Source organism: Rutidosis leptorrhynchoides, chromosome 8 (genome assembly GCF_046630445.1).
Source record: "Rutidosis leptorrhynchoides isolate AG116_Rl617_1_P2 chromosome 8, CSIRO_AGI_Rlap_v1, whole genome shotgun sequence".
Lineage (NCBI taxonomy): Eukaryota > Viridiplantae > Streptophyta > Magnoliopsida > Asterales > Asteraceae > Rutidosis > Rutidosis leptorrhynchoides.
The window spans coordinates 352,220,083-352,232,654 of record NC_092340.1 but is presented as its reverse complement, the minus strand read 5'-3'; the positions used below and the strand labels follow the sequence as shown (position 1 = coordinate 352,232,654).

Genomic DNA, 12,572 nt, shown 5'->3' with positions numbered 1-12,572 from the left:
GAAGTATAGATAAGAAGTAGAAAAAACTCCAAGTCCTAAAAACTAGAATGATGAGAAATAAGAAAGAAAAAGAGCGCGTCGAAAAAGGTCGAAAAAGAAAAGATCGAAAAATAAAAGGCGTCGAAAAATAAGAAAGAAAAAAAAAATGACTATAAAACTTAAAAAAAACTCGACTAACCCAACCTTATTACTATCACTAACTTAAAATTATAATCGCAAATTTGAGATTACTAATTGGAATGATAATTGATACATAGGTAAAAGGTGTCTAAAAATATTAAAGCTTACAGGAAAAACTATATCCCAAATGGCAATATCTCAAAAAGGTATTAAAACTTAAAAAAAACGTCGCAGAATTCTAAAGCACTTAAATCTTAGTCTAAAGAAAAAGCACTTAAGGGATTTTACGGCAAAGCCTAAAAATTTAGAAATAAAAATAAATATGGCAAAAACTATGAATTAAAAATAAATACGAGTGAAAAATACAAAAATTACGCTAAAAACAATTAAAAAGGAACAAAATATAAAAATATACTAAAAGTGTAAAAATTACAATTTTTATAAAAATATTATTTTTATATTATTTATTTAATAAAACTATTAATTTTATAATTTAATTAAACTAATTAAACTAAATAACACAAATTAAATATAAAAACTAAAACAAAATAATAATAAAAAACAACCCTAATTAGGGTTTGAAGTTAAATAATAATAATTATTATCCGTAATAAATGCTGTACAAGAATCATATGTGGCGTGTCAGAAGGGCTCATGCGATCGCATGAGTCCTATGTTACCCAGCCATGCGATCGCATGGGCTAGGGTTTCGGGCCAGACACTGGGCTGCTACAGTACGGGCTGAATTTGGTTTTTTTAATTTTTTTTTTGCTGTGTTGAATTTTCTGTTTTATATATTTATGTAATATATTTATATAAATTAAATAAAACTTATATTTTTATAAAATAAAGATAAATAAACTTTTATAGAACTTAAATATTTAACAAACTCTTAAAAATATTTATATTTTTGTTTTCTTTTTATATTTTCGAATATATTAAAACGTATTTTTACAAAAGCGTAATTTTTTTTTTTAATATTAGCGTTGCGCTTCCGGCTTTTAAGCTAGATGTCTCCCCGGCAGTGGCGCCAAAAATACTTGATGTTCTGCGAGGTGTATATAAAATAGCTTATATTTTATAAGGAAATACTATTAAATACGATACAATTTTACTCAAGATATTTATTTATTTATTGAATGGATATACTTAAACCTTGCTACAACACTTATAGGCAGTGTACCTAATCGTACAGTAGTGTAGTTTTTAGTAAGTCCGGTTCGTTCCACAGGGAAAATCTTTTAATCAAAGCTTAACGCTATATTAGTTTTATTTTATAAAAATACAAATATATATAGAAGTAATATTATTATAAAGGGGGGTTTTTACTGTTTAATGACCGGTTTGTCAATTTTAAAACTTTAGTCGCAGTTAAAACAAAATGTAAAATATTAAATAAATAAAAGACTTAATTTAAAGCGTAAAGTAAATAACGATAATGAAATTGTGATAAATAAAAGTGCGATAAAATAAACTTGCGATAATTAAAAAGTACGATAATTAAAAGTGCAATTAAATACAATAACAATAAATAAAAGTGCTATAATTAGAAGTGCAATTAAATATAAAATAAAGGAAATTAAATATGAAATAAAAGAATTATGCTTATTTAAACTTTCGTAATCATGATGTTTGACGTGTTGATTTTAGTTTTATGCCCATGGGTTAATTGTCCTTTGTCCTAGATTATTTAATATGTCCGTCTGGTTTTTGTCCATAACAGTCCATCAGTCATAAATATAAAGTGCGAGTATCTTCGTCAAATTATCCTTATACCCGAAGTTAAATATTCCAACTAATTGGGGACTTAAACTGTAACAAGATTTTAATACTTTGTTTAATAATTACACCAGGATGTCGACTGAATGTAACCCAAGGTTTTAATACTTTGTTATCAATTATGCCAAGTGTCCTTGTACATAATTTCACTCCTGTTTTAATAATTCTAGTGGCTATTAATCAATTCCCGTATCCGGTTAAATGAACGATTATTCGTACATATAAATACCCCGCCCATCGTGTCCGATCGAGTGTATATGGTTATTTATAGGGACGTCCAATTGTAAATCTTTATATTAACATTAACAAACTATCATTTAGTTAAACAAATATAAATCCCATTAATAGCCCATAGTCTAATTTCCACAAGTGTCGTTCTTTTGTCCAAACCCCAACTATGGTACAAAGCCCAATTACCCAATTTTAATATTTTTAGCCCAACAACATGATTACTTCGGATTAAATAAGCATAATAATAATTTAGCTACGAGACATTAATGTAAAAAGGTTGAACATAACTTACAATGATTAAAAATAGCGTAGCGTTACACGGACAGAATTTCGACTTACACCCTTACAACATTCGCTAACATACCCTTATTATTAGAATTAAAATTAAAATTAAAATTAAAATATAAATATAAATATATACTACGTATATAGATAGAGAGATTGATATTATGGATGGATAAATGGTGCACCAAAGCTCGATTTTTATAGGCCTGTGATCTGGAAAAGGGGCTCATGCGATCGCATGGATTTATGCCTTCCAGGCCATGCGATCGCATGGCCAGCTGGGGAGAGCCACTTTTGGTTGTTTTCTTCTGCCGACGTTTATTTAAATATAATATAATATATATATTAATTTTAAGAAGTAATTATATATTATATTATATTCATATGCATAGTTGACTTGTAATTTTTAGTCCGTTGCGTCGAGCGTTGAGAGTTGACTCTGGTCCCGGTTCCGGATTTTCGAACGTCCTTGCGTACAATTTAATATCTTGTACTTTTCGTTTTGAATCTTGTACTCTTGTAATTTTGAGACGTTTCTTATCAATAATTGGAATCTCATTGATTGTATTTTGTACTTTTGAGCTTTTTGGTCGTTTACGTCTTCAATTCGTCGAATCTGTCTTTTGTCTTCACCTTCTATTATTTAAACGAATATCACTTGTAAATAGGACAATTGCAACTAAAAGCTTGTCTTTCTTGATGAATAATGCTATGAAATATATGTTCGTTTTTAGCATTATCAATGTCTCAATCATGGAACTTTTCTTTTGCATTCGTAACTTATGTTATTTTCAAACAATGACTTTGTAACGACCTTTGTGTCACGTTATCTTTTGTAAAGCGCTATCTTTTTATGAATGCAAAACTGGTTTTCAAACAGCATATAGTGTTTGACCTTGTAATGATCCTGTTGTTGATGAACCGTACACGATGGTTTTGTACGGGGCTTCACAGACTGCATTGTCAACGGATGTATTATTGTAAACTATTATTTACGGTGATTGTCTATATGTAGAAATCATCAGATGTCAAAAACCTTGGAATTAGATGTTCATTTTTTGTGTGCCTTTTCAAAAGAATGCAATATTTACAAAACGTATCATGTAGAGGTCAAAACCTCACTATGAAATCAATGAATAACGTACCGCGTCAATAGCGATTTTGACGGGTCGTTACACTTTACCTCGCCAATACTCGGATCATTTTCCTCTTTTGTTTCATAATTTCAAAATTGTTCAAATTCTTTCACTCTTAGTGTGATATGGCATGTTTTCAAGACATGATCAAAGATACAATATCAACCCAGGAGTATATCGAAAAACAAGATTTTAATGATAAGCTTAAAGTTTTAAAGGCGAACATTAAACCGTGGGTGAACAACAAAAGATCTCAGGATAAATTAAGATCCGCTATTATCCATGATAAAGTGGCGATCAATGAGCTTAAAATTGACCAAGATTTTGTTTCAGTTGCGGAAAGAGAGGAGAGACATGCCCTGTTAAATGAGCTTCTCGAAATTGAGAAAAAAGTAGATCAAAACGCTATCCAGAAAACTAAAGTTAAATGGTGTACCGAGGGAGATGAGAATTCTACATTCTTTCACGGGTTACTAAAGAATAGGAGAAACAAGCAGTCAATCAAAGGGATTTCATTGAACAGTGTTTGGGTTACGAATCCGGCGGTGATTAAAAATGCTTTTAAATTCGCAAGAGATACTAATAGTGGACACCAAGCAAATTTAAGTTCTATAAGCACTCTTTCTGAATTTGACAACGCAATCTTACAACAAGATGGGACCGAGGAGGAGATTAAAAATGCGGTATGGGATTGTGGTAGCGATAAGTCTCCGGGCCCCGACGGTTTCACATTTCTCTTTGTGAAGAATAACCGGGATTTCCTAAAGGAGGATTTGGTGAGTTCGATTATCAATGCCTTCACCTCGAATAGAATGCTTAAAGGTTCATTTTTGGATTTTATTACTCTTATCCCGAAGGTGACTAATCCGACCAACATTAAGGATTACCGGCCAATATCGTTGATTGACATGCAATACAAAATTATAACGAAAATATTGGCTAGCCGTTTAACTTTGGTCATCGATAAGGTTATAAGTAATGTTCAATATGCTTTTCTGAAAAGGTAGACATAATTTAGACGGGCCGCTGATTGTCAGCAAACTAATGGGTTGGTGTAAAAGAAAAGGAAAAAATTAATAATTTTTTAAGTGGATTTTGAGAAAGCGTATGATACGGTGAGCTGGGAATTTCTTGAATACATGATGTTGATTCTCGGTTTTGGAGAGAGATGGAGGAATTGGATTCGTACGCGCTTAGTAAATGCCCATACCTCGGTCCTCGTTAATGGAAGTTCTACAGGAGAATTTATGTTGAATCGCGGATTGAAACAAGGTGATCCTCTTACCCCGTTTCTTTTTCTTATTATTATGGAAGGTTTGCATATTTGTATTAAAAATAAGGTGGATGGTGGGGAATATAAGCGGGGTCAAATTGGATGACACGAATATTATCGTTTCCCATTTATTTTATGTGGATGACGCACTTATTTTGTCTGAATGGAATCGGGATAGTGTTGCCAATACTATTCTAGCTCTTGATGAGTTTTATCGGTTATCAGGATTGAAAATTAATGTAGCTAAGTCCCACATGTTTGGTATTGGTGTTTTAAGAAGACGTTATAAATTCGTATGTGCATGAGTTTGGTTGTACCAGAGGTGTGTTTCCTTTATCGTACTTAGGCGTCCCGATTGGTGTGAATATGGGTTTAATTTCAAGTTGGAAAAATCTTGAATATCGGTTTTTAAAAAAATTGTCAGCTTGGAAAGCAAACCTTCTTTCGCTTGGAGGTCGATTAACTCTCGTAAAGGTGGTACTAAGGAGTTTAGGAGTCTACTTTCTTTCCCTTTTTCGATGTCCGGAAACCGTGATCAACAATTTAGAAAGGTATCAGTCTGACTTCTTTTGGGGTACTTCTCATTCTAATCACAAGTTTCATTGAATTGGAAGGGATCAAACGCTAGCTTCTCTTGAAAAGGGTGGGCTTAACATTGGAAGTTTACGAACACTTAATAACGCTCCTTTGTTTAAATGGGTTTGGCTATTTAAGGTAGATACAAACGTGATGTGGGCGAAGGTAATTAGAGCTATTCATGGTGATTTGTCGGGTTAGATGGGTCTACTTTAACGTGTAAAGGTGTATGGTCAGGAGTGATTTATGCATTTCAGAAATCAAAAAGTCAGGGAGTTATTCCTCCCAATGTGATTCGAGCAACAGTTGGAGATGGGCAATCGGTTCAATTTTGGAACGATAACTGGTTTGGGTGAAGGTATTCTTAAAGACAAGTTCAGACGTCTTTATCATTTAGAAACGAATAAAGAGTGTAAGATTGCAGATCGATTTGTAGATGGTTCATGGATGTGGTCATGGAATAGAGTGGACATTGGTGCCAGGAATATGTCCCTTTTGAGTGACATGCTTGCGATCTAGGGTCAGATGTCACTGAATCAGACCCCAGATTTGTGGAGATGGAAAATCAGTGATAATATTAAATTTTCAGTTACCTGTTATAGACGATATATGGACGAGATCCAGCTGCCTACTTCCGAGCCGTGTACAAGTTGGAGTAAGTATATGGAGGAGATGCTTGCGATATTTGGTTTAGCACTTATGGAGATTCCGTAATAGCTTGACTTTCCTCCCCCGATGAAGAAGAACTTGTTGTTTTGATTCTATTGTTTTTATGTCTTTCATTTGGATTAATAATAGAAGTAATTCTAATGTAAATTGAAACTTTTGGCGTATTAAGCCATTGTAATCGTTTGCCTTTTACCAACTCTAGGGTTTTTTCATAATAAAAGTAATTGTTCTAAAAAAAAGTCGTAAAAAAGTTTAAAGCCAGTTGTAATATTTAGTACAAAATTCAAGGAACATTAACAAAATTTTGTCACAACCCTAATTTTTTTTTTTAAAACCTGGGAATCTAACTTTTTTTTTAACTGACTAATCTCAAGACGACTACCCGCTTTGCGAGCAGCCCAGAGTCATTGCAGGCGAACCTCCGTGACCATGAAGAAGAATAACTTTGTGGGTGCCTGGAATCGAACCCTTAACCTCCACATTGGAAGGTAAGTGTCTTACCATGCCGCCGCCACCGCCACCTCATGTTTCCAAAACCCTAATTGAGTAGCATATCATTACATTCATTTAAATTTAAAATAAATTTATTTAATATTTAATACCAGTAATATTCCCCAAAAGCAGAAACATATCCCTGCGTCTTTATTAAGCAGATTCTCCAAAATATCATCCATTTCTCTGTTCCTATTTACATTCACATTTTTCTCTTTTCACATTCCAAAATTAGGGTTTCGTTCGCGCACACACTAAACACACAAACATATAAAATGACGGATACCGTGACAGATTCTCCGATTAAAAAACTCAGAGACGGTGAAGGTAACGGCGCCGCCACCACCGTCAATGGCGGTGGAAACATATCCTCTGTTATCCCTGGCTGGTTTTCTGAAATTAGCCCTATGTGGCCTGGTTAGTTTTCTTTAATTCTTATTTACTTTTCTCTGTTTATTAATGAATTTACTTTCATATTGTTTATACAGAGCCTCTCTGTTTTGTTATAGCTTTATAATTGTAATTGTAATATTTTACAGCCTTTGTTGTTTGTCTGATATATTTTATTTTTGAAAATTAAATATTAATTTAGTTATTTGTATTTCTAATTTGTGAGCTTGCTGTAGTATTATGTACGAATTGCTCTGTTTCTCCATTTAATTTTTTGTACTAGTAATTTTCATTTTTTTTTCTGTGAATAATTGTTACAATTAATGTCATTTTGGTTGAGAATTTTGTGTAGTTAGATTACAAGCAATCGTTTTTTTTTTGGATTTTTTTTTTTAAATATATGCAATTATTTGGGTTGTTAACTTGTTCTTATCATCTTTTAAGATCCTTCTTGTTATGATGGGTAGGAAGTTTTTTATTTTATGCTAGGGTTGTATAATTGTATCTAACACATTTTATTTATTTAGGAATTATTGACAATTTTTTTGGTTTTTAAGGATATCTGCATGATGTTTTACACTTTATTAGTTTTTGTGATGACATGCAAACATTCTTTATTGAAATTTGATATTAATATGTATGTGCACTTGGGGTGTTATGATTGCTTTATAGTATTATCTCAATATTATTATTACATATAAGTAAAATGTCAATTCAGTTGAGCATGTGCTTAAAGTGTTGGAGAGCAAATCATCCATGTTTATTAGTACTCCCTTTTGAAAGCTAAAAAAAGCTAATAGTATTTGACTTTGTTAGTCCATGAATGATTTCAAAACATTGAAATTTGTATGTTTACATTACTTTGTTTCTTCATTTCGAAAGTCTAGATTCTTCGTTCTACTTTTCGGTAAAGCAATAATGCGTTTCTAGGTGGTTAAAGTGATATGCTGAGTCTGCCTTAGAGGTTAAGTGTTTGTTACTTGATTTCCTTTTATAGTCCCTTAATATATAAGTTATTATGGTGTCTAACGATTTGGGATTGTTTTTTTTATAGGATTAATCTACATATATTTTCTATGGACTATGACAATCGATTAATGATTTCGTTATCTATGTTTACTTCTGGTCCATTTTCATGCAGGAGAAGCACACTCGTTGAAAGTTGAAAAGATATTATTTCAGGGCAAGTCTGATTACCAAGATGTTATGGTTTTCCAGGTAATTGGTTCTCTAACATCTACGTTGTATTCTCGAGTTAGAAAGGAATAAAAAAGAACAGAGAACAAAAGGATGGAAACAGATGTAATTAAAATAGATACATGTATTGTTGAGTTGAAAGGAAAGTAATCAAATAAATACACAGATTTACAGTTATACATTGTAATACTTTAACTAAAATGAATTTCAAATGATTTCTATGGTTAATATATAACAGGAAGCTAGTACTAAATCAATTTTTATATAAAAAACTCAGAATGACTTTTAGTTTTAAATCAGCCTGTTTTCTTTCCTTTCCACTCATAAACAAACTCGAGAATACAGTGAGTGCTATAGATCTGTTGTCAGACTCTGGTTACGTTTTGCTGAAGCCTGAACATGAAATATTTTTTTAATGAATTATATTATTTATTATTTCTTATATTATACCTCTACATTCTGATCACAGTCCTTTTGCTTGTTATTAGATTTTCATATTTTGGATTATGATCTATATGGATTCTGCTTGTTACAGTCTGCAACATATGGGAAAGTTCTTGTTTTGGATGGTGTTATTCAACTTACTGAAAGAGATGAATGTGCATATCAAGAAATGATTTCCCATCTCCCCCTCTGTTCGATTCCCAATCCCAAGAAGGTTTTGTTAATTCTTATATATATATATATATATATATATATATATATATATATATATATATATATATATATTAAGTCTTTGATGGATAAATTATTTAGATAACAGTTCTACAATTTGTCTACTAAGAAGTAAGAACTGCATGGATATCTATAGATGTGGGTGAACTACTGTTTATATGTGAATAAATTTCTTTTTATACACCTATAAATCATCATGTTTTGTTGCTTGTAGGTTGTCTTACATTTATGTATATGCAGGTTCTGGTTATTGGAGGAGGAGATGGTGGTGTATTACGTGAAGTAGCTCGTCATTCATCAGTTGAGCATATTGATATATGCGAGATTGATAAGATGGTGGTCGATGTGAGTCATCATGATATTTGGAACTTTTTGTGTTATAGTTTCTATTTACTTATTTGTGACTGCAAAAAAAATATAAATACCATTAATTATTAAATAGGTACTAAGGTAGTGAAATATTGTTGATCTGAAATATTTAAATTACTATTAGTTTGAATGTGTGAACACCCAAAAACGCCATATATCACATTCATAAAGAAAGCTAATAAATTGATGTTATTTCTTGTTTTTGTTTGCAGGTTTCTAAAGAATACTTCCCTGATGTAGCTGTTGGATACGAAGACCCTCGTGTAACACTACACGTTGGTGATGGTATATACATGCAGCAACATACCAACTTCTAGTATCAAAATTTTTAATGTTCAAGTGATAAAAAGTCTTGATTTTTCTTCTTCTTTTATATACAATTATTAGGAGTTGCATTTTTAAAGGCTGCCCAAGAAGGAAGTTATGATGCTGTTATAGTTGATTCTTCAGATCCTATAGGTATACCTCCAACCTTGCCTCATACCTTCAACTGTAATGGACATAAATGTTACTTGACTTGTGAAAAAGTGTTTTGACCAAAATAAAATATTAAAAAAAAACTAACCTACTTAACCTGAAAGTTTGTCCATGTTCATTGAACACCCATGTAAAAGTAACTTATAGTCAATTTGATTGTATATGGTGAAACTTCAGGTCCTGCACAAGAACTTTTTGAGAAGCCATTTTTTGAGTCGGTTGCAAAAGTACTTCGTCCAGGTGGGGTGATGTGTACTCAGGCTGAAAGCATATGGCTACACATGCATATCATCGAAGATATAGTTAACAATTGTCGCCAGATTTTTAAAGGCTCCGTAAACTATGCATGGACCACGGTTCCTACATATCCTAGGTATTTCTCTTTCTTCACGTTCAGTACAAAACTGCTCGTTTCAATGTTTGAGACGTTGACTCCATGTGATTATGTGATAGTGGTTGTGTTCGTGTTGAAATGGGTCATTATAATATAGTACGGTTTGAAATGGGGTGTTGGACACTTTACTCTATTGGTGTTGAAATGGAGTAAACACTTAAGCCTCTTGGTAATGGTTAATAAATATCTAATGTTATGTTTACAAAGTTTTACCTGATCAGTAATAATAATCTAAACCTTTTGGATGAAACGATGAGGTCCTATGCATAAAAGATACACTTTGGGTTGACTTTTAACCCTTGCGACCCGTTCCTAATGGAACTACATAATGAAAATCTTTACAATATTGGAATTTGATTTGTTTTTAGTGGAGTTATTGGCTTTATGCTATGCTCAACCGAGGGACCGCACGTTGACTTTAAGAAACCAGTCTACTTGATAGATGCTGCTAAGGACAGCCAAAGCAAGTCACCCTTGAAGTTCTACAACGAAGAGGTATGCATCAAATTTTTTTTATTTTATTATTTTTAATTTTTTTTATCAATCAATCCTCAACCAAACATATTTATGTGTAATAATTAATTTGCCCTTCACTTTCTGAAAACTAATTTATTAATGGTTTATGTGCACAGATTCATTCAGCTGCTTTCTGTTTGCCATCTTTTGCTAAGAAAGTGATTGAAGCCAAAACAGAAACTTGAAATTAATAAAGAAACATTTGGCGAGAGAATGAAGAATGGATCCGGTAAGGTTTTCCGGCTTCCAATTGTTGATTGAAGATAGATAGAACATCTTCAAGATTAATCAGAATCAGAATAATTTGATGGCTTTTGTTTTGGTCACTATGATGATTTATCAGGTGAAAATTTCACTAAGTTTTATATAATCCGAGTAGTATTTGAATTTCGGTCTATTGTGCAACAATTAGTCCCCTTCATATCTTTTACGTATGGAAAATTTTATATTAAAACAAATATTTGGGCCTCCATTATTATTCAATAGGGAAATTCACCCAAATACACTATTTTTTAAACTTTTATTCCAAAATACACTTTCGGGGAAAAAATTGTCTATTTACACCGTTAGGTCGACCACCAGTTGGGTCGACTACCCCTTTACCCGGTCGACCACCTTAGTTTTCAAGGTAGTCGACCTCCATTCTTCATTGTTGTTGGTCGACTACTTCAGTTCTATGGTCGACCTAAGGGTCGACCTAAGGGTCGACCGAATTGTAGGCCTAAACTCGGTCGACTAACATAGTCGACCACAGTTGCTTTGTAGTCGACCGATAAGTTGGTCGACTAATCATAAAAACATACTACTAGTGGATAAGATATATCAGATAAGATTATTGCGAATTTAGATAAGGTTTTTGGGATTTTAGATAAGGTTTTCGATTTTGTTTCACGACTATAAATACCCCCACATTTTACTTAATTTCTACTCAACCTTTTCTTGGAGATTTATTTACCATTATGTGTTGTGTTGTGTTACCATCCAATTTAGTGAAACAAACTTTAATTTGAACAACAAATATTATCTATTATCTCATACTACATTTATGGATTACACAACAAATAACACAACTTACAGACATATAACATACACGACAGTTAAACAGAAAACATACGAACACACATACCTATCATCCATGACAGTTAAACACATTTAAAACACAAAGAAGAAGCTAATCATCACTCAAATTGTAAGTGGAGCCAAATTGTGTTGAGCATGAGTCTTCACGTTTTCCTTTACCCATGCCCTTTACCAACCCCTTCGGCTTTGCCTTTGTTTTTGAGTTACACTTGGACTTTTGTTTACCTTCAGAAAGATCATAATGTGCGGTGCAAGTTGATCTAGTATGTCCATATTCCAAGCAACGACTGCATTTTCTTTTAGATTTGAAATTGTCTTTGTCCTCTCCTTGGGACGGTATACGAGCAGTACTCTTCGGTCTACCCGATTGTCGCTTTGTAACCAATGGCGGTAGGACGGTTTGTAGGTGTCCTGGATCTATCCATTCAGAAATATGATCTAGCGGGTTAATATCTTCCATGTATGCCGACTTGTACGTTTCAGTGTGGAAATACTTCTGAACGTGTGTAGTAACGTTACGTAGGACAAAATACCTTGCTACTGCCATTACATGTCCACAGGGTATACCGGAAAACTGCCATTGTTTACATGTGCAAGTTTTATCTTGTAGATTGACTTTACCGCCTTTTTTCATATCCAATACCTCAAACTTAACTTGTGATATCGGTTTGACAGTCCAACTAAGAGACTTACGATTTCTTTTACCCAGCTTACGCTCTGCATATGGTGTGACAGGTGTTGTTAAACCATCAGCAGTGTTTCGGTGTTCCCAAAACTATTGTTGAACTGAAGCTCTAAAGAATTCAAGAAGCATTGTAATCGGGAGTTTCCTCGCATGAACTGACAATGCATTCATTGACTCTGCACTATTAGTAGTTAGGTAAGCATACCGAACACGATCTGCATGATGTCT

At 32.9% G+C, this 12,572-nt stretch overlaps 1 protein-coding gene across 1 annotated transcript; it reads left to right on the top strand.

The window, feature by feature from the left end:
• Positions 1 to 6,726: 6,726 nt before the first annotated feature.
• Positions 6,727 to 11,058, top strand: LOC139864897 (spermidine synthase 1-like). Its single transcript, XM_071853458.1, has 9 exons — positions 6,727 to 6,978; positions 8,093 to 8,169; positions 8,684 to 8,806; positions 9,064 to 9,168; positions 9,405 to 9,477; positions 9,580 to 9,651; positions 9,847 to 10,042; positions 10,432 to 10,558; positions 10,696 to 11,058. Exons 1-9 carry the CDS (start codon positions 6,837 to 6,839, stop codon positions 10,762 to 10,764), a joined length of 984 nt encoding a protein of 327 aa, XP_071709559.1. The 5' UTR covers positions 6,727 to 6,836; the 3' UTR covers positions 10,765 to 11,058.
• The last annotated feature ends 1,514 nt before the right edge of the window (positions 11,059 to 12,572 follow it).